Here is a 22,809-nt window from a genome sequence, read left to right on the forward strand (position 1 = left end):
GGCATTCTTATAACCTTGCCATTGACCTTGTCGATATTCCTGGAACCTTCTAGCAAATACGCCATTGGATTTGGTGGGTCCAATGAGTCGTGGCTGAGGGTCTTGCCGAAGGCCGAACACCGGTCCATAGACCGTGACAATAAAGTACGCCTCTAGGTAGCAAACTATACAGAAGAAAAGTTAGAAGGGAAGAAAGACACTGAGCTGCATACCGGCGAAAACTACTTATATTCGCTATTCCTTGGTCAACAAGTGGCTAGAATTGCCGCCACGACACAGCTTGACGAGTATCCTTTCCCTGTGAGGCTTCACTCGCTTGATTGACCATCATTAACTTTAGATCCTGATCTTGTAACTTCTCCCGCCCGCATATTCCGTTCTCTGTCGCCGATTCGACTAAGGTATGGTGCTGCACAAAAGTTCCCTCCTTGCTGAAACAGGTCGAGTCTTACGAGCTGTTGCTCGTCGTCCTTCGCCGATGGCATTATCGTACGAGCTGCCGTTCTCTCGACTAAAGGGCCGCAAAGAGTGGTAGTCTAACGTCTTTCGTCATTTGCAACCGCGAGTACGCGGCTGATTTACAGAAACGAGAGGGGTAGTTTGCGGGTATATCCGCAGGCCTGGCGGCTCATGGTCTAGATTCTGACTGGCTTTCGGGAACTGTCTGCCCAACCCCGCCCCCATTTCTTTTGCCCAGCTAGGCGGGAGCTGAAAGCTCATGATGGGCTGAGTGAGCCCAGGTGACAAGGGTTCACACCCGCACCCGGTTATTGCCCGGATCACGAAATAGATCCAGGGCAGAATTTTGTCATACGGAACAGCCAACCATCAAGCTTTTACATGGTTGAACTAAAGATGATCCTCAGAAAGCCCCTCCCACAAATAGCCCCTGCGGAGCACGCACGGAGGGGAGCAGGTGTCGAGTTGGTAACTCTCATAGGCTCCGCCCCAACGCCGCGAAGGATTCTTGCATGACAATGCTTGTCAATTGCGTGCCAAGTCGCCGCGAACCAGGCCATGTTGGCTTGGTTCGCCTTGATCTCATCAAGCTTCCCAAAGCATTGGCCAAGATGTCAAGTCTCCATCTTCCGTCAGCCTTGGCAGGTAATAGCCCGTGGACCCCATGATGGAAGCAGGCGCATAGATCTGTGCCGTAGCGGCACGGGTGTAGTCGCCTGCCGATTGGAGGATGGCGATCGGAAGGAAGCGTTGAATCGCGCTAAACCTGCAGTCATGTTAAGATTAAGTCCCCGCAGATAGTTTGAGATGTTACTTTCGGAATCTCGGATGCATGGGCCTTTATCGAGTCGAAAGGGGATCTTCACGTGTCGCTACCTGCTAGGATATCAATATGCAAGAGGGCATACCTGTACAGAAAGTGGTTTGGCTTTGCGCATGAGCCGTTTAGGGAATCAATTAGCCGCCTCGTAGTCTCACCAATCATGTTCTGAATAACGGGGGTGACGTGAACCAAAGTCAGCAGAAGTGCCTTCATAGACATTCAGCTCAAAAATGTGTACGACTTGCGTTTTTGGTCTTAACGGCGAGAGAGCGATACAACATTTCTAGAAGTAAATGATAGGCTATAGTAAGTACAATCTCACTACAGAGTCAATTAAAGGTTCACGCGATCGTTCTGGTATAGGTAATTAGCGTGATCAAGCAGCATTGTGACGAGCTGGCTGAGATATCCACTAGCTGGGCCGGGGCGTCCAGATGGTAAGCTCTCTGCATGATCTGTCAACAGGATTTAGAACTTTTGTCCCATCTATCTAGCCGGGCGATGCTCCACTGACGTGATCGACCGGCAACTTCACAAGCAACACGCCCAGAGTAGAGTACAGTAAGTGACAGTCTCAAGGGTAATCCCAGTGTTTGCCTACGTAGAATTACCTGCTTTCGTTACGAACGGGATAGCCTTTTCGATTTTGCAGTTGCCTCGATCCTCGGACAACAATTCCTAACTTCTCAGTCAACCTATAGCGGATACATGCGGCCATAGTTGTGTTAAGCTCAAGTTGACCGCTGCTGGCGCTGAAAAGAATCGCGCTCTCTCTTTGCTGGACTGGACGCTCAACACTACGAAGACACCAAGATGTTCCTCAAGTCCATTGCCTCCCAATTACGAGGCCCCTCCCTCGGCCTGCTCGCAGCGCTGAGCGTGTGTCTTGTCCTGAACCTGGGGGCTCTGCTCTTCTCCCTCCGCATCTTGACCCGCGGATCGCGAGCATACAGTACGCCATATCTCATATCCCAAGCCGTCTGATCACCACCATTACTGACTCAAGATCAGCATATCTCGAAGGCGACCGGCCTCGAGAGCTCCCCATCAAGGTTCGAACCATACAAGCCGACTTCCACGACGACCTCGACCACTACGGGATGGATGGCATCGCGGCCACAGCCGAATGGAACGCGATTCGTCCTCCCGGCAAAGGCTTTGTCTTTCTGGGGGAGGAGCACTACGCCTTCGGCGTGTCTATGTGGCATCAGATGCACTGCCTAAATCACATCCGCGCTGTTATCGTCAACGGGGACGACGGGTCGGATCATACATGGCACTGTTTTCATTACCTGCGCCAGGGCATTCTCTGCGCTGCCGACACGACTCTAGAGGCAGGCGGTACTAGCAAGAAACTGCCTAATGGTGATAAAGTCGCTACGGGCGGAGGAACTGTGCATACCTGCCGGGACTGGAGACAGGTGCACGATTGGATGGAGAGCGAGCATGAGAAGTGGACACCCGAGATGTATGAAAGGATCAAGGAGTCCAGTTTATAGAGATTCTGCCTGGTGTGAAGGCCAGACTACTAACAGATTGATGAAGTGTTTGAAAAATTGAACAAATATCAATGTGTTGAGTTTTCTTATTCTTTGCATTCTTTCAGTTCTTCAAGAGAGTATGTACGAAACCAAACACATTTTCTCGTTTCAACTCAATATGAGTCTAACGCGAATGTCCAAAAATGAACTACAAAATTTATGCGGTGTTGATCCAACGGTCCCTCTACTCCTCGTCCGAATACCGATAACACAATGGCCAAGCCTCCGTGTCGAACACCCCGCTCGGCGCCACGGGCACACCCTGAACGTCGAAAGGCATGCGATGATCTGCGTGCGCGTCCAAATCGTAGCGCGGGTCACTCATGTTCTTCGGGTTCAGGGGCATTCCGGAGAAAGCGGCGAAGTTGGATGGGTGGTGACGCTGCCACTGTACAACCCCATCATCTGATGTCAGCAAACATTGTACACTACTGCAACAACAAGGCAAAAGGGAAGCAACACGCACCTTGTTCCACAACCGGTCCAGCTGTGCATGATGCAGCCAGAAGAGCGGGTCATTGGGCGTAAAGCTGACTGCCAAGTCCCGGCAATCCTCCTCCGGCAATACCTTCGGGCAGTCTGCCGCCAGATCGCCGCCAATGAAGTTGTGTATGTGGTTGTGCATCAGTGCCATTGCGTGCTGAAACTTGAAAAAGTCGCCAGTGGTCTGCTCGGTCGAGTTGCGCACGAATTCCGGGCCCAGAGTGCGGTTTTGAGGTAGCTCGTGTTCAAACCAGCCGGTGATGAGGGTGAGATTCCTCCTCAGTCGGTGCGGGACTGGCCAGGCGAGCTCCAAGTTAGAAAAGGCGCCCGTTTCGACGGCACAGTCGGCTTCTGAGGAGTCGCAGTCACCCGTTCCGCCTAGCCCGTACTCGGTAGAGTCCTCGAACACGGGCGAGCTGAACAAGTCTGCGTGATCGCGCGACCAGTCCCAGTATGGCGTTGGGCCAGTGTACCCGCAAGTACGGCGGAGGGACGAGTCGAAAATGTAGGTGAACCACCGGTCTATTCTCGCGTGAGTAGGCGATTACCAAGTCTGGTGTGTGTTTCTGGGAGAGGCTCACGCCACGGCAGGAAGTAGGCATTTCTATGTGCGCTGTGCTCTACTGCTGCGTGGGAGTAAGAGAAGTCGTCATACAGACTCCTCTTCCCCTCGAGAACCGTCTGGTCCGGCGTAAAAGACAGCCGCTCGTGTCGTATGTCTGCTAAACATTTGACAGCTCCCACCCAGTCGGCTTTCTCGCTATGCGTCAACGTCCGCCATTCTTTACGTGTAAGTAGCTTGCTGCACCGTTGTGCTTGTCCCCGGCTGGGGAAGACTGTGAGAACGGCAAGTAGGCAAAGAAACAAAATCGAGCGACCCATGGCTATCGTAAGTGGTTTGGACTGTAAAGGTAGACTCGGAGGAGAACTAAATTGGTAATGGTGGTTGCGGTACTAATAGATGGGAATATAAGAAATCTCCCATGTAGTCAGCATGTGCAGGATTGGTCACCATTAATGATGGATGCGATCATCCTTGTCTCAGTCAGCAGAGCAGCCATTGGGGCACAAGTTTGCAGCTCCATCTCACATTTCCCAGGAGGTCTTTCCTTCTCACTGCATTATCCTCTCATCAAACCTTTTCCCACTCCCTACCGTAGGAAGAACTGGTCTTCCACTCGCGTCAATATGGGAACCACAATCACGACCATGCATACTTCGATCTATCCCTCCCGCTTCCTCGCGCTCTGCCTCTTCATCGTCTTTCCTCTCTACCTCGCCATCCGTGGTTATTCTTCCTTATCTGACGTCGCTGTCGTCATCTCCTCCCTCTCCTCGCGCGCCGAAGCTCTTCACGTCGCGCTCACCTCTCCCATTGCTACCACTCCCGCATCAACCAACCAAACCTTTGAATCTGCCGGCGAGCATGCAGGACCCGAAGGCAGGAAGAAACATAGACACTCCTCCCTCCCCGATGGACTGGCCCACGCCATCACCTCCTTCGAGAAATACCCCCTCCTCGCAGAACGCGTCCTCCAGCGCAAGCACGCGCGGTATTCCAAGCAGTCATCCGCGCAGAAGGCATTGAGCAACAAGCTCGAATACCCCGCACACTTCGAGAACGCCAGGCAGGGGATCGATGTAAACGCCCAGTTCACGGAACAGGTCGCGCAGATCGCGAGGGCACATTACCACATTGACCCTCAGGCGGCGTTGGAAGACCACGAAGACGCTGAGTTCGGCCTTGTAGACCTGGCGTTTGGGCACCTCTCTCGAGACTGGAGCACACAGGGCAAGAAGGAGAGACAGGCCGTCTTCCCGCCTGTGCTGGCTGGGCTCGAGCAACACTTTGGCGAGAATGGGGACGGGAAAAAGGTGCTTGTGCCCGGGAGCGGTATGGGTAGGCTTGCAAGCGAAATTGCTGATCTAGGTGCGTTCTTCCATCACCGGCTGATTTAAAAGTCTCGCTGCCTTTAAAAAGTCTCACATACGGCGTAGGGTACGACGTCACGGCCAACGAGCTAGACTACGGATCCATCCTGGCCTACCACCTCCTCACGAACCACACGAGCTCCCTCCACCAGCACACTCTGCACCCCTTCGTTACCAAATGGACTCATCAGGCCAACGCGTCCTCGCGCTACTCCGCCGTGACGGTGCCGGACCACTGGCCAAACAAGACCGTCAAGCTCGTCGAGGGCGACTTCTTGGAAAAGTTCCCAGAGAACAAACAGTTCGACGCCGTCGTCACGCTGTTCTTCATCGACATATCCAACAACGTGATCGACTTCTTGAGTAATATACATCGGCTGCTGAAGCCCGGTGGGGTCTGGGTCAACCTTGGACGTATGTTGCGTTTACTGTATCTCTGCCTTCCCTTGTCTTGTCATCTGACGTGTGCACACAGCGCTCAAATGGGGTACCCACACCGCTCTCCAGCTCTCCGCCGAGGAAGTGCTCCAGCTTGCAGATCTGCTCGGTTTCGACGTAGACCATGCGTCAAGAAAGAGCATTGACAGCCAGTATGCTGATCAGCTAGACACGTTACTGAAGTTCACTTATGGTGAGTCTCTGTCGTTCAGACATGAAGTTTCCTTGTGAAAATTGTACTCTTTACTGATGGGGTGAGCAGTAACACAGTTCTGGACGGCGAAGAAGAGGATGTGAAAAGGTAGACCTGTGAAAACGTAGAGACGATCGTTGAGGACCGCATTTGCGATTGTCATGTTTGATATATTTGACCGTCGCCGGGGCGGAGGTGTTTCGGTGGTATCTATATAAACCTTTGTCCCGCATCCTGCTTGATCCCTCCATATTTCCATTGCGTTATATACATTAATATTACATATAAAATAGTTTGTGCGCGCCTCATTTCATGGGCGTGATGATGAGTACAATCCATTCAACCTTCTCTTCAACGTTTTTCAATGGAGTCCAATAGGTGGTGAGCTTCTCCATCTTCCCAGCCTCGCCGACGAGACTTGCAAACCCAGACCTGCTGACGGGCCTCCCGGGCTTCTTCGAACTTCCATCGGAGTCGTCCTTCGAGGACCTGCCCCCGCCGAGACCAATGAGACTGCCCTTGCGGGCGAGGTACCCGCCTCCCAGCATAACGTCCAACGTGGCGGCCTTGCCGTCCCGAATGACGCGCTCGCGCACCGTGTTCTTGAAACTCTTTGTGACGGACGGCGAGTCAGCCAGCTCGGACAGCACTGTGAAAATGTCCCGGTGCGTGATGCTGTCAGCAACAGGCCCCAGACCGAGGACATCGAGTGCCGCGGCAGAGCAGTAAGCGACGCTCAGTTGAGGCGCTTTCCGCTTGCTCGGATCAGCTGGCAATGACGACGAGCGTGGCGGGAATCCAGACGGACCCTCCGTGTTTTGAAGAACAATGAAGCGGCTGTACGCCTCGTAAACGGTTTCGACCTGGGAGCCAAGAGAGAGGCGTTCTTCTGAGCCAACGGTAAGGAGTTGCTCAAGTCCGAGCCCCACTCCCTGCGACGGTGACGCGTTTTCCTGGTTGTTGTTGCCGCCGTTGTTGTGCGTGGCATGCTTCCGGAATGGTTGAAAGAGGCTTTTCTTGGGTCCTTTGTTGTGGAGACTATCCCTGTTGCGGAGGCTTGTCCGACGTTCCGTCTTGCGGTCACGGCTACTAGTTCGGCTCATCCTCCGGCTGCTTCTAGATTCCCGACCCGAGTTGTCGTCTTTCGGTGTTTCGTCCAGCGCCGGACCGAAGTTGAGGACCCGAACGAGGTCCTTGTAGCCGGTGACATGGTCTGAAACATCAACCTGTCCTCCGAGGTAGTAGCGGACTTTTCCGGAGGAATCTGTGAGTGGGCAGGTGAAGAGCAAGTTCCAGAAAGGGGTTCCGTCGCGGCGATAGTTGAGGATTAGCTCAAGTGATTCCTCCTCTTGCACCACAGCCTCGCGAATCCTTTTGATGGTGTCCTGGTCGGTAAGGCCACCTTGGAGGAATCTGCAGTTTCGTGGCAAAGCCTCAATCTTGGAAAAGCCGGTGAGCGAAACAAAAGCGTCCGATGCGGCGACGATGGGATTCTCGGGATTCAAGGCATCGGTGAGACAGAAAGACTCGCCAAGGCCGGGGTACCTGGGACCACGGATGCCCGACAACGAAGCTGAAGTGCAGAGAGCCAGCTGATACTTGACATAGGCAGGGAAAATGGAGCGCGCAACTCTCTGTTCTACACAGCGCTTGGATTCTCCAAAGAGTGAGTCGAGGCCGGGCAACACGCATCCAGTCAGTTGCTTCATGTCTGCGTTGAGTGACTTGCTGACAGTGGATGGCAGGTTGGCGGGCGTCGGCATTGATGAAGCCTGCTTTCCAAACTGCGCCAAGCAACGGGAATACTCCTGGACTCGGAGGAGGAACTCGATATCGGGACCACTTCCGCGGCTCGAGGCGAAGTGGAAAAATCGTTGTGACGTCTGCGCATTGCCGAGAATCATCTGGAAAACTTCGCGGCCCAGAAAGTCAGGGATAGGCAGCGTCTCGGTTGGCTCCGCTTCCATCACGGGCGGTCCGAAGCTCCGGCGCAAACTCGTGGAGATACTGTCGAGGCTTGTCCACGTACCGGGGCCGAATGTTGGCGATCTCGGGGAGCCATCGGGGTTGTAGTCGGTGTAACGGCGGAAAGCGTCTTCGTTTGTATGTAATGTCAAGCCGGAGTTGCTTCTCAAACGGAGGGACATCTTGCTCGGTCGGACACTGCGGGGGGTCGCGGGCGGCGAGAAAGTCATGGTAGGGACTGGTAAACACGAAGAGGGCGGCGGGGTAATCTTCATGTTCGGGTCCATCAGGCCCTTTGGGCTGTGGTTGTAATCATTGTCGTACGGTGGCGTCACCGGCGATCTCCTGGACATAGAAGACATGTTTTTGCTGTAATTTGATAGTAATGAGCGTCTGCAAATGAGTGTGTAGTGATTGTCATAGCCGTCTGGCAGGCTGGGCCGAAAGAAGGAAAAGAAAAGAAGAAAAGAAGATGAGATTAAAGAAGATTGGTTTCCAAGTAGATCAAAATCAGACGTTGGACAAAGGCTACCGTTGCATCATACCTTGAGTAAAGAAACAGAGTGACGGACGCCGATACCACATGCCACCACGGAGCAAGAGGGGTTGTTCCTCTGGAGATGGAAAAGACGGCGGTCCCAGATGCTTATAGAAGAGGCAGCAGTGGGCAGATCCTGACTCGCACAGGCAGACTTCTCTTTGGTGTTGTGGCAGGCTTGTCAAACGCCATGGCAAGTAGGATGTCTTAGGGCGACGCCACGAACTTGCGGGGGAAAGTCGGGCACGCTGTACCCCGTAGCTCGCCCAGGAACAAACGGACACGACAGACGGCGTCCGCTCAGCGGCCCTGGGTATTTCCCACAGTGAACGTTGATCTCGGGAGATGCATGAACGCTCGCAGTAAGCCGGTATAAGGCGCGAGAAGCGTCGATCAATGGCATGTCGGCAGGGCAGGTGCAGGTCGGAACGGGGACGCATTGCCTGCCTTGTCGATTTCAAGGGCCAGGCTAAGCATCGGTCTGTCGTTCCAGGCTCCGGCACCAGGGGTGTTGCTATTGCCAGCTGCGCGTGGTAAAAAAAGCAATAGGCCGTGCGTCATGGTTGGTTTGTCGAGCTGATGGTGGCGGCGTCGAGAAGTCGGTATCCCGGGCCTCTTTTTCGGACGAGTGCTTTGTGTTGGCGCTAAGATAAACAGAGGGATTGGCAACCATGCCATCTGAAGTCTGGCGGGGATGACGGAGAGCAGCGAGGACGACCGAGACGAGCAGGGTTGACCAGGGAATTTTGGGCCACATGGTAGGCGATCTCCCGCCATTGCGTGACGATGGAGTAGCACGGGGCCCTATTTCGAGCGTGGTCGACACACCCAGACCGCCTGGTTGGGACGCCTGTCCCTGTCGTGGGCATGATATGAAGGGGTTCGACGCCGTTGCGACGCTTTGGCCGGTGGCGGCGATGGCGGCGGTGGAATGTCGCATGCTGCAGCCGGTGGGCACATTGGCACAAGAGCTTGAGTGGGTGCGGATTTGGCGACGCGCAGAAAGCGGCGGTCAACAGGCGACGAGGCGGGCATGCTGAGAACAAGGCAGGCCATGCAGGCGGTGTTGGGATTGTCCCTGACAGTATCCGTCCCGAGGACCATACGGACACGCGAACGGGGGGCAATGATTTGGCCAGGCGGATGGGAATAGGGCGGGATCCCGTGCCGGCGTTTCATCATAATGAATGTTTCGGCTGCCATCGACATGTCGCAGATGCAATGGGACATGTCGCTTCTTGGAGACGAACGGCTGGAACCCATCACGGAATAGTCTGGTTGTTGGGGGCGGCGTCATTCTCGGCCGGGAGACAACGGTACCCGCGAGACGGCTCCATTTGGTTGCGAGGTGACTCCGAGATGGCCTTCGTAGTTCGTGGTGGTGCGGGCAATTGGTGGTGGTGTGGCCCGGTGACCGTCGCGGCTAGAACAGAACGGTGGTCGCTTCGAACGAGGAGCTCCAAAATGGGGGGAGCGGGAGACGGAGACGAAGACGTAGACGACGCGCCAAAAAGAATAGAAGAGCTAGAGACGGCTGTGCGTTTGGGCCCCGGGTGTATCAGGTCTTGGTCCTCCCGGCTGACTGCCTCGCTCATTTGGGGGCCGTCTTCAGGTGTGAAGCGATCGACTCACAGTCCGGCCTGCTCTGATGGAAGTCTGGCGAGAGGTCCATGCTGGCGATGTTGACGAAGACGGCGATTTTAGGAAAGAATGGAAGATGAGGATCATTCGTCTCGTCCGGGCGGGAGATACGATCAGACGGTGCTTGCAGGGATCGCAGCTGCAGGAAGACGGGAAGCCAGGTTCGGACGAAAGAGGCGGCGGTCTGTGTAACCGCGCTAGATGTCGTTTTTTCGGTGCCTTTTTCCACTGTGCAGTCGAATTGGCCATCGGAGTGATTGTTGGTGTGGTGGTGGTGGTGGTGGTGTTGGACTTGGTGTTGAGGAGGGGAGAAAAATTGGGGAAAGCGAGGCACAGTCCAGAAACCTCGCCACACATGGCAAGCCACACTGTCCTCGTAGGGCGAAGGGCTGGGCCTTCCTGCCAACGCCTCAAACAGTCTTTCTTTCTCATCCGTCAAGCCTCACCGGTAGACACCACGTCCACACCTCTGCGCAACGCCCGCCGTTAAGCCGTTGATGCCTTGTCTGTTACCGTCGAGACACCTAATGGCACTTTCAGGAATGCACGAAAAGCAATTCTGTCACAAAGTTTAATCCTTTGGATGGGCAATGGCTGAACATCAGTCACTACAGACAGGGCTTGAAAGCGCCCATCATCCACCGCCTGGCACCGGTGAGATTGTGGGGAACCCCTGCGTCAATCAGTGGATATTGTGCGAGACTGCGTGCTCCTGAGTCCCGACTAGTAGTCTCATCCTTGGGGGAGAGATCTAAGGCTGGGCATCTTGAATGCAAGACATGGCTATGGCTGGATGTTGCATGAGCCACGCTTCAGATGGAGAACGGAGAGCGCAGACCGATTTATTCGATCACTGATCGTAGAAACATGCACTTTTCATCACTATGGACTCATACTAGTCACTAAATACACATTGGAGCGTCATTCAAGGTCCACTCGCTGGTTCGTTCCACGGAGTTTCCTCCGTGGAACGAAAACATGGTAGCCATTTCCCATTCGAGAAACCTGCAAACCACGAACGACCAGTTTCGACTCAGTTCTGCTCCCGGACATGAGCTCAGATCACAGAGTGCTCATCAGCCCCGGGACCTAACTAAAGCTCTCCGTCATTGAGGACCGGGAACAGGCCATCGGTGTGCCGCCATGCCATCAGCCCGGGCCTCACGAAAGCACGTTCTCCTCAACGCACCTCACGAGACCATTCATAACAGTGTCATTGACCTTCAGTCATAACTACCGGACTTGACAGCTTCAGTTATTTAAGCTGCCGCTAGCCACACACAGGCTTGATCCGGTCTGGAGATCCATATTTCTTATTACGAAATCAAATAAACATACGGTGGGTGGTAGAAATTGGCTGAACCAATGTTAATGGGGGAATCATGTAAGATTTCTCTTTGCAAAGCAAAGCACTTCTGTCTGGACAGTATCTTCGATTAATCTCGAGAACAAACCTCTGCTGGGAAATCCTCCGCCTAGCGCCGATGGCTACATTGGCGATCCGGACATTCTCTTATCGGCAACCTGTGCCGTCTGCAAAATGATGAAGAATGATGTAGTAGTGCAGAAACGCTCGTCCCTTCTGCATCTTGAAAGATTCTGCATAACACGGTCGATGAGGTATGAACACTTGAACAAGTGCTTGCAGCTTGTAAAATACATTTTTTTTGTCCGAAATTATACTCTCATCACATTCCTGTCAGCGTCGTCGTTGTCCTTTTCGTCGTCATCGTTGCATTTATTGTTGTCGTTACTTCTATCCTCGTCGTTATTATCGTTATAGTTATCGTCGTCCTCGTCCTCGTTATCGCTGTCGCTACTGTTGTTTCCGATGGGAGTGTTTAAGTGCACAGGAAAATTAGGCCGTCTGGAAACAATTGACTAATGTTTTTCCTACAAACTATTGATGGGAAACGAAAGTATACAAAATAGGGCGCTTGACTGCGAACATCCTGATGAAATAAATTGACAACTAACTTTGTCTTTGAAGGCTGAGATCCTATCCCATGTCCTCAATGCACAACTCCGTACAAATCGATAAACTTCTAGTCTATTTAAGAGGTATTGTCAAATACTCAAGACACCTGCAAGCTTCACCTCATTCTCACCCAAATACCAAAAATGCAGACCCAATCTGAGGAGGTCCAAGCTCCCGTGGTGCCATGCCGCCTTACATAATCTATGAGCTGTGAGACCGACCGCTAAAATCAGGCGGAGCCGTGCTGTATCCTGCCCCTGATTGCGGCCCCTATTGTCAGTCGCCGCCTGGAAAGCGCGACTGCCCTCCGGGACGGAACCTAAACTTCCCGACCCTTGATCGACGACGAAACGTCCTCCTTCCTTCCACGTCCTCACCCGCCCAAGCCATCGCCTACCCCGCGGTCTCAATTGGCCTCAATCTCGCACCTCCCAGGCCTCCGGATGGTATCGAATGTCCTTCGCAATCACAGAGTCCGAGCCAGACTACCCACCTAGGCTCGCCGACGGGTGTCCGTCGTCGCCGCCGCCAGCATGGACGCTAGCCCCGAGCGAGATTGGGCCAAGGTTCTGGAGGAGGTCCACGCGAAGACCTTCTCGGCGTACCTCTCGCTTCGCCAACGTGCCGTGAACGACGACTCGCAGCCGCTTCGAGATGTTGTCACTACTCTCAGGCTGCTTGTCGGTGCCACGCAGAGCCTAGCATTGCTTGTTGAGGAGCTCCGCATGCGAGAGCTGGACTTCCTGTTTGACGGACCGAAACCTGGTCGCAACCTGCTTGACACATTGGATGGCACTTTGAGCGACTTGGAACAGGCTACTCAAGGGGGAATTATTGACGAAAAAATCCTTGTCAATCTTCGCGCCATTTTCAGCGGCCTCAGAACAGCGGCAGCTACCGACCACCACCTTGACTTCGAGCTTTGCTTATCCACCATTGGCTCCTCATCTGTCGTAGAACAACGGCCTCAGCCTGCGCTGTCTACATTGAATGACCCTCACCATCATGACAGCTCCTACAACGATGCTCTAGCATGTGTCGAGCAGATCTGCGGCCCCGATGTTCAACTAGCCAAGCCAGGTGAATACTACGTGTACAAGGCGAAGCTGGCGGAGAGAGATGTGGAACGGCCATCCTATGGCACGTACGCGCTGAGACTGCCAAAGCTTGTCGAGAAGCACTGGGGAAGTATTCGCCGAGACGAGAGTATTGCTCCCGAAACGACACAGTATGCCTTCCAATCCGATTTCAAGCACCTTTTCTCTCCAAAACTGAAGACAGGGAACTTTGAGAACTGGGTTCTCGAATACGCGCGCCAACAGTGGCCCGAACGGTTCGATCCCACGTCCCCGAACTTTTCGACGAAACCTCTTGTGCGTTTGATGTCACAAGTTTCCGACCCTTCGCTTCGTCCCATTCACGTCGCAGCTGCGTTGGGCATAGCCGAAGTTTGCCGGTGGCTGATATCTGCCGACCCAGAGTCTGTCCGAATGAGGAGCCCCTGGGGAACACCGTTCTACTGCGCCTTACTTGGTCCCAATGCTTTCCTCGGACGCGTGGCAGATCCAGTGGAGCTCTTAGCAGACATGCGCACTCCGATCAATCAAAATGGGACCCTCGTCGTTCTCCAGAATGCCGGCGGCGCATTGAAAGGGACTGATTCTTCAATTATTGGGCCCAGTCAAGACGAGCCTGTGTCTCTGGCTACCTTGGCATTTCTTGTGTGCAACTTTCTTCGGTCACCAGAGAAATTTCTCAACATCATGGATCACATCCCCGACGTCTCTTTTTTCGACGACCGTTTCCTGACATTGTTTCGCTCAAGTCGCTCAGAGAGATCAACATTGAAAAATTGGCCAATCCCATTTCCCCCAATCTGTCTCAATTTCCTTGGCAGTGTTCTACCGGTAATCCTGGACAGAGCCGTCATCAACTATGACAGCTACAACGATATGTCAATGTTAGCCACGGGTGTGTACGACATGATTGGGTTTTGCGATCTTGTACCGGAATATCTCCAGCGAGCCTCTCCACTTCTGGACATCACCCCCAAGGCTTACACTTCGCTCGTTCGGGAGGCAGTCCAGGATCGTGAGGTGGACGTTGTTCGAAGACTCACCGAAGATCCGCGCTGGGACCCAAACGCCTTCCTCCACAAAGAGATACCATCTTTGCACCCGACCGGTGATTCTTCTGACGTTCCGGATAAGGGAACATCCATTTTACATTGGGCCGTGGAATCCGATGACCTGGCTTTGACCCACCTCATACTGAACTCTGGATCGAATGTCCACGTCCGGAATCCAAGGAATCAAACACCATTGTTGTTGTCTGAATCTCCCGATGTCTTCAATCTTCTCCTAAGTCATGGAGCACAAACGACTGATACTGATGAGGACGGGAGAAACATCTGGCACGTTGCAGCGGCGAACTCCGACATTGATCTGATCAATTGCCTTCTCGAGAACGACGAGAATCAGGATCAGAATCTGAGGGCAAGGATGCGTGGGGGACAGACTCCAATTGCTCAAGGCATCATCTACCCATTCAAGCAGATGATTAAAGGTCCCAAGTCGTCACCAAAACCACCATTCGGGGCTTTGCATCTCCTCAAGTGGTGCAAGAAAGACCCGGTTTATCTTCGCAGCCCGAAGCCTCTGCTATTTCTAGCAGCCGAATGGGGCTCTGAAGCTTTGGCGTCAAGCCTGCTCGAGTTTGGTGCGGACCCCAATGCTGTTGACGACCACGGCCGGTCTGTGCTACATTATTTGAACGCATCTGCAACGCCAGAGCTTGTACGGACGCTCAAGAAGGGTTGCAAAGCGCCGGCTCTAGACAATCGTGGACTGTCACCAGCGGAAACGATTTTTGCCGCTTTCAATCTCGAAAAGGGTGGGCGTCTCTCGAAAAAAGCCCGGAACCACCCAGCGTACTCTGAGCCGCTCAAAGCTTCAGCGTACGAATGTCTCCTCACGCGAGATGTTCTCGTCTCGCGTAATGCATCTGGGGCTGGCCTCTGGGAACGCTTCGTGACGACGGTGATCGCCGAGTGGAGCCCTCGCTGGCCAGAGGGGTTGGATGCTGGACCATCTATCCTGACGGCACTCAATGCTCTAGTCAAGATGTGGGCACTAGCCGACTACGAAACCTCCACGCAAAGTTCGGCACTGTTTCCCATCGTTTACACTTGGATTGAAGGCTTACCCACTTATTCCGAGGTTCCGCCATGGATGGGGGATGTCTTTGGCTGTATCTTGAAGGCGTCGGGTTTCAAAGATTCTCTGAAGGCTTCCGCCGAAGCCATCACGTTGCTCAAGGCTTGCATACAGCAAGGCAGAGGCGACCTTGTGCCTAAGCTTCTAAAAGCGGGTATCTCTGTCCATGAAAGGGTAGATGGTACTTCAGCGCTTGAAGTGGCGTGTCAGGGTGAAGAAACATCTCGCTGCAATCTTGAGATGTTCGAGAATATACTATCTCACGCGGAAGTAGAACGGCTCAATGAGGTCGAAGAGGGAGGGACCGGCTTGTTAGAATGGCTGTTGGAGGACTTGGTATCATCACGAGATAAGAAGCTATCCTGCCTATTGGATTATGGATGCGACCCAAATGCCGGCGTTGGAGTCCGTGGCACCCCTATTGTTCTGAACTACATCTCGGGCAACCAGATCGATGGTGCCAGGACGCTTCTCAGACACGGTGCAGACCCTTCAGCTACCGATACATCCGGTAGAGACTCGGCACTTACAGCGGTATCAGTTGGGTCCCTCCGTCTTGTCGTATGCCTGAAGAACTTTTATTATGCGGATATCTATTGGGCTAGAACGTGTACTTCCCAATTCGAGGTAAAGTCTGTTGCCGGGTCTAAGCGTACCGTCATCTCAAACACTTTCAACGCCCTACACATTGCCTCGATCGGCGGCCACGAGGCTATTGTGGACTTTTACATCAAGGAACTCAGACTCTCAACCAATGTAGCCACGCTGCATGAGCGATGGACGCCCCTCCACTGTGCCGCCCTCGGCGGCTCGACATCCTGCATGCGAGTACTCATCGAACATGGTGCGGACCCTACGAGAGAAGATTACCAAGGCCGGACACCGCTCATGATCGCCGTTGAGGCCGGCGATACCGAGGCCGTGCGCTTGTTGCTGAAGCCTTGCTCGGCGAAGATGGCGATCGAGAAACCTTTCTTGCGTGCTCTTGAAATTGGTTACGGGGTGTTGCTTGTGCTATTCGCCCCTTACTTGACGACGCTTCTTCCTCGACTCACACAAACACCAGACGAAGATCAGGCGTCCCGGGGCCACCTAGCTGGGGCCATTCTTGAAGCACTGATCACAGAGGGAGACAAGACAGCATGGAAGACCTGCGAAAGAGTCTTGGAGTATCTGGATCCTGCAGCCTTGAATGACATTAGGCTGTCCTGCGGAGAATGCTCCCCTGTCGTGTTCGCACTCAGGTCGGGCTGCTACAGGACCTGTCTTCGCCTTCTACAACATGGCATGAGACCAGAAGTCATGACTAAGCAGTGTCCTCGTCATCTCCATGCACCACCCTCATCTGCGCATGAGAACTTTCACCCATGTACTGTCTTACACTTGGCTGTACATCGCCTGTCTGAGAAGAGATCTCCCAAGCGGCACATACACGAAATTGTCCAATTTCTCCTTCTTCACACCGACTGGTATCAACACCCGATAAGTCCGATACACTATGCTGCCATTTGCAGGAATGGGGCTGCAAATGCCGCCTTGCTGGCTATTCTGGCGCACCTGAAGATGTACTCCTCCAGATACCAAGACATGGTGCCGGAAGGCCAGTTTCGAATCACTGACCGAACGAACCCAGACCGCGCCTGGGCGCACAATCAGCAGAAGGTTCTCTCCCACTTTTTCAACCAACGTATTTCCTCCGATGCGTTTTCGCCGGAATTCGAAAAGGGCGATTCCCCGCTGCTCCTGGCAATTAGGGTGAAATCATCGACATCCATGCAAATCATCCAGATACTGGTGACGCACGGCACCGATCTGTCCGATGGCAACGCTACAACCCCACTCCACGAAGCGGCCGGCAACAACTTTGTCGAGGCTGTCGAATATCTTCTACAGGTTGGGGCCAACTGCAGCCTTCGGGACGTAGATGGCTTTACTCCTTTGATGGTCGCCGTTGCTGAAGGAAATCTTGACACAGCGAAGGTACTCGTCAGTCACGGTGCCAGCATACACGTGCGGGATGCACATGGCACGGGGCTACTGGGTATTGGTGCAAAGTCCAAGAATCCGGCCGTCTTGCAATGGCTGCTCGTTGTTGGGCTAGATCCGTATGAACCGGATCAGCAGAATCTCACGCCGCTCCACTGCGCACTATGCAATGTTCATCTTTCCAGCTTTGTTTTGAACTACGGCTTTGACCTTTCAAATATCGTACGCGGCGGCGGCAAGGACTTCCTGGCTGAGTTATTCACCCAGACAAGGGCGTCAGAGAGCCTTGCCAAGCTACTGAAGCGGCTTCCAACAGAGGAGAGGTTAGCTTTGGTCAATCTTTCTCTGGAAGACCCTTTTACGCCTCTCTGCCGCGCGATTGTGGAAGACAACCTGTATCGTGCCCGCGTGCTCCTGGAATATGGCGCAAGACTTGACGAAGAAGGAGCGTCTGAGGGATCTGCGTTGATGTTGGCGTGCTCATACGGACGGATGGAATTTGTTAAGATGTTCGTCCATCTCGGCGCCAGCATTTCACACGTGGCTCACGCTGCCGACGGGCAACGTGTGTTCAGAAACGCCTTGGCCTTAGCAGAGCCATTCCCTGGGATAGTGAGATGGCTTCTTGTGGAGAGACATACATCGCAGCGCAGACTCAGGGGCGTTGACGCCGAGGCGATGGATATCGACCAGGCAGTGAAGCCTTGGGCTGGCGTTTGCATTGCGGAATACGACGTTTCGGAGACGGGGATGATTGTTGCTCGCGCGGCGAGGGAGTCGAGCTTGGATTATGTCAAAAGGCTTGAGGGCGTACGAAGGGGACTGAGAGGTACGGTCTTGAGGGATGTCCAGCTGGAACACTAGAATGACAGAGCCAGGTAAATTTCTCAGTAGATTTAGCATCCGTCAACTTCTCATGCAAGGGGTTGTGTCCAGGAGGACCTCATGAGAAAGAACTAATTGGAAATCATAAAAGATCAGGATTGGTAATGCGATCTTGAATATCCCTCAAAGTACCTCTTGATGAGCAGTGTTTCTATCTCGGAATATTTGGCGATGAAAGATCCCGTGAATTTGATTGGTAATTCAGAGCCACGATCATAGTTAGTGTAAGTCTCCGAGACAGTCTTCATTAGCAATCACTTTGTTGCATCCCCTGTATAAACTGGATTACAATCATTCTCACTTCAAGCTCTTAGTCCTACTCATCATCTACCGCCCTAATCTCTCCCTGAACCCCTTTTCACCAACACGCCCTCCACAATGGCCAACATCACCCTCTACAACGCCTCCATCCCCCACTTCAAAACCGGCCTCGCCGTCCTCTCCCGCATCCTCGCCAAAGCAGCCCTCCACTTCCCCGACTCCCCCGACTCCATCCTAACCGCCACGCTCATCGAGGGCATGCTCCCCTGCCAGGCCACGTCCTGCTCGTCTCCAACATCGCCAAGAAGTCGCTCACGCGCATGGCCGGGATCACAGTCCACGTGTGGCCCGACGATGAGGATACGGTGGAGAGGCTGATTGCGCGGTGCGAGCGCACGATTGCGCTGCTGGACAGCGTGGCGACGCGGGACGTCGACGGGCACGAGGGGGATGCGGTGGAGTTCCGGCTCGGGGGGTATGAGTTGAAGATGACGGCGGAGGAGTATTTGATGAAGTATGCGGTGCCGTTTTTTGGGTTCCATTTGGGGCTGGTGTATGCGATGCTCCGGATGAAGGGGGTTGAGTTGGGGTTTGCGGACTTTTTGATGCCGAGGGTTGGGCCGTTTTTAGTCGGGGATGCGCACAACGACAAATGAGAAAGATGTTAGCTGAACATGTACATATTAATTTGCGTCCATATTTCTACTATAGGATCCATCATGCAACTTTCTAAACCTAGGTTGTAGGTCTGATGAGAAAAATAGCTTTGGCCAGGAAAGAGTGCCAAACGGTTCTTGGTACCCGAGGAAGGCTTGCCCCTGGTGATATATATAATTGTAGGGTCATCGATCAAATCAGTCAAATCAATTGGCTTTCCCCTACGTACAGAGCTCGATCATAAGGCTGTCAATGAGGTGGATCCACAGCCGGCAAACTGTGGAAAAAGAGTTAGGAGGGATGAAGAGTACAGAGCTCGATTGATGCTGTCCCGAAGGATCAAGGCACTACAAGCGCTTAACCCCTCCGATTTGATGAGCATGTAATACTTGCTTTAAGTGCCTCGATTGCATTGTACCATCTGTGTCTATATGCCACTTCTTCAAAATGCCCGCTCGTAAGACTACCTCTCTTGGGAATTAGGGAGTGCCAGGATTGGATCGAGATTTTCAGCTAGATCGTTTTGCTCCTCCTCTTCTAAGTATGTGGACTTAGTGATGTATTCATTAACCTTGTTCGCTTCCGCCACCTTTCCAAGAATACGAAGACGTTGTTCCAGCTTCCCGTACTTGCTCACAAGCTGAGTATCTGCCCGTTCTATCAAAGCTTCATCTTCGGCATTTACCAACACGTACCCAGTCGCTTTGATGCTCTCCTTCAACGGGAGTATGCTAACCTCTATCTGCCCACGCTCTGCGTAAGCTTTGCTGATGTTGAAGTTGACCCACGCGTAGTGTTGCATGTCTTCAAGGCCCCATACACTTAGATGACGCCCTCCATTTGAAGACACGAGGCGAATGATGATACTGTTGCTAAGCTCGAGGATGCGCTCTGAAGTGCTGAACAGGCTTGCGGCTCCCAGTTGCCACAGGGCTACGAACAACGCTTCGTCTGAAAACTCGCCGAATTGTTGGGCGGTGCCTTGAAGGATATTGCTGCAGCTCGAAATGAGTTGCTCACACGCTTGCGACCCTCTGTCGACATTGCGAACTCTGATTGCTCGCATGCGGGTGGAAACACTCGTCAAGTCGTCTTCCCCTCGCAGTTCAACGTAGCAATCAGCCGCAATGTCGTGCATTTCCTCCATTATGTGTGAAATCTGCAATGGTGCTTCTGTGTTGAGCTGATGCATCGCCTTTGCCACATGTGTGATGGGCTCGTTCTCTCTTTTCAATTGTAGCAACTGATGAAGATGGCAGAAATATGTTCCCAGCAGTTCTTCGGTCGGTAGCTTGCGTGGGATGTCGAAGAAAAACGCCTGATAAGTTTCAATCGGCTGGTCCTCGACAAAGCGTTCAAGACGTCGAAAGGATTGTCGCCAGATAGCCCACGACTGTCGATCATTTGCGGTACCATGCATATGCTTTGCATTTCTGAAATGGCGACTCAATCGATCTCCAGAGGGCTCAAGCAACGTATGCTTGCCTCTTTCATTCCATCTAGAGTCGAGCCGAGAATTTCCCAGGATGAGATCTCTGAGATTAGAGAAGAGCACGTACTTGAGCTCTGCCACCCGATTCACATGGCAAATTTCGAAAAACCGCAACACAGCGGGCTCTGGGACGCGCGAACTGCTGCTGCTCGCAAATTCCAGTTGGCGCCGATGTGCCCGTCTGCATGTGGCCCTGGCTCTGCCTGGGAATCTCTCGATGATTTTGTCAGGGTTTCGGCGTGCTTTTGTGTTGTACTTCGGCCAGTCCCAGTTTTTGAACCGCCTTTTGTACATTCTCTCACTGCGCCAAGATGTGTTAGGACTTTCATTCAAAATGGGTGTTCAATGCCTCCTTACGTAGCAGAGATACCATGCTTTTCCTTCATGACGTCGATGACATCTTTTAGCGTGCGATTCTCGACGAGATAAAGACCTCGAATAATCTCTTTCATGGCCTCCCAAGGAATCTGTCGGTCACTGGTTTGCGTTGGTAGCGACATTCTGATTGGTTTATTGAGGAATATGCTGGGTACTGCAGGAAGTAGTATTGCAGAATTTAAGACGACAGATGGTGGAGTGTCTGGTTTGTTGGGAGGGTGAGGATTGGTAGCAGAAAGAAGGCTTTACAGCAAAAGTATGGGATCTGATGACTCTGGGAGTGAAGTCCACCAAGAAACTTTACTTCTGACTAGAGATACTATGAGGGAAGTTGAGTGATATATGTGGGTGAAGTAAAGGCATAAATATCTGGGAGAGGGAATGGCGGCGCAGGCGCATCTTGCCTGCCAAAGCTGAGTTGAGGCAACCAAGTGCGTTGCGATGCAGGGGCCTTTCGGTCGTTTGGCCATACCAACCTTGTTTCGATTCTTCACCGAAAGGACCCCACACCACCATAGCCATACGTGTAAGACGTGATGACCTGAGAGCCTGATTGGAAACTAAGTTACTGGATGTACTCTGTTTAGCTTGATATGGTCTAGCAGCAATGGTGGTGCGCAGTGCCCCCTTTCCTGCGTAAGGTATATTCGCTAGTTGACGAATTGAGCGATAAGCAATACAGTATGAGGTTTATTGCAGTCACATGGAGGTATGTTTGAATGATGATGGGCTTTTATGCAATGTAACAGGATACCTCCAGGTGCCGGCCGGTTAGTATCATCGCCAATGATCCATTGCTTACTGGACCACGTCAGCACACCAATTGGGAAAGGACCACACCCATAAGCACTGAAACAACACTAAAGAACAATAGGGTGTGAATCCTTTGTCTTTTTTGTGATACGACACAGTTTAACTAAGTCCATTTGATGACGGGTTTATCAGGCTGTGCCTTGAAACCACCAGAATAACACTTTGGTAGTGTCAATTTTGTGCAAAAGACCCACCCAGACTTCTGTTGCATCTGCAATCGATGCAAGTCTCTTGAGGAATCTGCACTGAGAATTGAGTAATGCGGTATACGTAAGATATTCTGGCTGTCCGAACACGTCACGGCTCTTCTGAATGCCACAGAAGCTGATGGAAAACCCGCATACTATTTTACCAACATGATGCGCTACAGATCTTGTGCCACAGATCGGGTATGGACGATCCATGAGTGGTAAACTGAGCACGATGGATGTACCTACTGCCTGAATATGCGTTTACCATAGTTTAAGAAATACTACTAGACGCGTTGCACTTACGACGTGCTCAAATGTGATTGCTCATGTCTTATGGAGTAATTTGTGTGACAGTGTTCCTGCTAGGATGATGCGAGTCTGCCCTTCGAACACTCATCTGACCAGAAACTGTGAGACCAAGGGCCTGTGATGTATAAATGTAGCCATGTAACAATGCTGATAAAACGGGCAAAGTGGTGCATGCTGGGCTCTCTACCACCATGAAGACACAGAACGGATCTCCGGCTGAGGCAGTGGTTGGCGCCTTGTCTACGTCGGCAAATACACCGAGAGGTCAAGATGGATCAAAAGTGAAAAATGAAGATTCAAAGTTCGTACTAAAAATCCACTCTTGTACCGCTCACGATTTTCAAATCCGTATCCGTTCGAGATGGCCCTCTGGCACACGGCGGCCGGAAGCTTGAGTGCAACCAGGTCTAATATGTATCGGTCGGAGAGGATGGTAACTTTCGGACGGCATAATGGGCATTCCCAGTGTTGAAAGCTGCGCAAGAGGTCAATACTGTAAGGGGCTGGCCCCTAGGCTTGTTCAACGTAGAGGTGCCGTCGATTGACTATTCTAAGCTGAAGAAGGAAGAAAGGACTTTACAAGGGTAGGCACCTAACAGCGGTGAAGCAGGCCGGGTTAGGCGGCGTACTG

The 22,809-nt window shown here is 52.7% G+C and overlaps 8 protein-coding genes across 8 annotated transcripts; 4 read left to right on the plus strand and 4 right to left on the minus strand.

Annotated features, from left to right (window-relative positions):
• Window positions 1-2,095: 2,095 nt before the first annotated feature.
• Window positions 2,096-2,781, plus strand: COL26b_014260 (uncharacterized protein; the record flags this gene model as incomplete). Its single annotated transcript, XM_053186836.1, has 2 exons — window positions 2,096-2,234; window positions 2,294-2,781. The coding sequence occupies 2 exons, from the start codon at window positions 2,096-2,098 to the stop codon at window positions 2,779-2,781; spliced, it is 627 nt and encodes a 208-aa protein (XP_053029212.1).
• A 226-nt stretch (window positions 2,782-3,007) lies between these two features.
• COL26b_014261 (uncharacterized protein) lies at window positions 3,008-3,908 on the minus strand (the record flags this gene model as incomplete). Its single annotated transcript, XM_053186837.1, has 3 exons — window positions 3,008-3,211; window positions 3,290-3,828; window positions 3,893-3,908. 3 exons carry the CDS (start codon window positions 3,906-3,908, stop codon window positions 3,008-3,010), a joined length of 759 nt encoding a protein of 252 aa, XP_053029213.1.
• A 586-nt stretch (window positions 3,909-4,494) lies between these two features.
• COL26b_014262 (uncharacterized protein) lies at window positions 4,495-5,973 on the plus strand (the record flags this gene model as incomplete). Its single annotated transcript, XM_053186838.1, has 4 exons — window positions 4,495-5,236; window positions 5,305-5,652; window positions 5,714-5,869; window positions 5,939-5,973. 4 exons carry the CDS (start codon window positions 4,495-4,497, stop codon window positions 5,971-5,973), a joined length of 1,281 nt encoding a protein of 426 aa, XP_053029214.1.
• A 201-nt stretch (window positions 5,974-6,174) lies between these two features.
• On the minus strand, window positions 6,175-8,196 carry COL26b_014263 (uncharacterized protein; the record flags this gene model as incomplete). The annotated part of the gene is made up of 1 exon (XM_053186839.1): window positions 6,175-8,196. One exon carries the CDS (start codon window positions 8,194-8,196, stop codon window positions 6,175-6,177), a length of 2,022 nt encoding a protein of 673 aa, XP_053029215.1.
• A 4,328-nt stretch (window positions 8,197-12,524) lies between these two features.
• COL26b_014264 (uncharacterized protein) lies at window positions 12,525-13,455 on the plus strand (the record flags this gene model as incomplete). Its single annotated transcript, XM_053186840.1, has 2 exons — window positions 12,525-13,364; window positions 13,435-13,455. 2 exons carry the CDS (start codon window positions 12,525-12,527, stop codon window positions 13,453-13,455), a joined length of 861 nt encoding a protein of 286 aa, XP_053029216.1.
• Window positions 13,456-15,446: 1,991 nt separating this feature from the next.
• COL26b_014265 (uncharacterized protein) lies at window positions 15,447-18,056 on the plus strand (the record flags this gene model as incomplete). The annotated part of the gene is made up of 2 exons (XM_053186841.1): window positions 15,447-16,450; window positions 16,721-18,056. The coding sequence occupies 2 exons, from the start codon at window positions 15,447-15,449 to the stop codon at window positions 18,054-18,056; spliced, it is 2,340 nt and encodes a 779-aa protein (XP_053029217.1).
• Window positions 18,057-18,472: 416 nt separating this feature from the next.
• On the minus strand, window positions 18,473-18,880 carry COL26b_014266 (uncharacterized protein; the record flags this gene model as incomplete). Its single annotated transcript, XM_053186842.1, has 1 exon — window positions 18,473-18,880. The coding sequence occupies one exon, from the start codon at window positions 18,878-18,880 to the stop codon at window positions 18,473-18,475; it is 408 nt and encodes a 135-aa protein (XP_053029218.1).
• A 578-nt stretch (window positions 18,881-19,458) lies between these two features.
• Window positions 19,459-20,142, minus strand: COL26b_014267 (uncharacterized protein; the record flags this gene model as incomplete). Its single annotated transcript, XM_053186843.1, has 2 exons — window positions 19,459-19,990; window positions 20,018-20,142. The coding sequence occupies 2 exons, from the start codon at window positions 20,140-20,142 to the stop codon at window positions 19,459-19,461; spliced, it is 657 nt and encodes a 218-aa protein (XP_053029219.1).
• Between the last annotated feature and the right edge of the window lie 2,667 nt (window positions 20,143-22,809).

This window comes from Colletotrichum chrysophilum (assembly GCF_026319265.1).
Source record: "Colletotrichum chrysophilum strain AFK26 chromosome Unknown scaffold_323, whole genome shotgun sequence".
In the NCBI taxonomy this organism is placed as follows: Eukaryota; Fungi; Ascomycota; class Sordariomycetes; order Glomerellales; family Glomerellaceae; genus Colletotrichum; species Colletotrichum chrysophilum.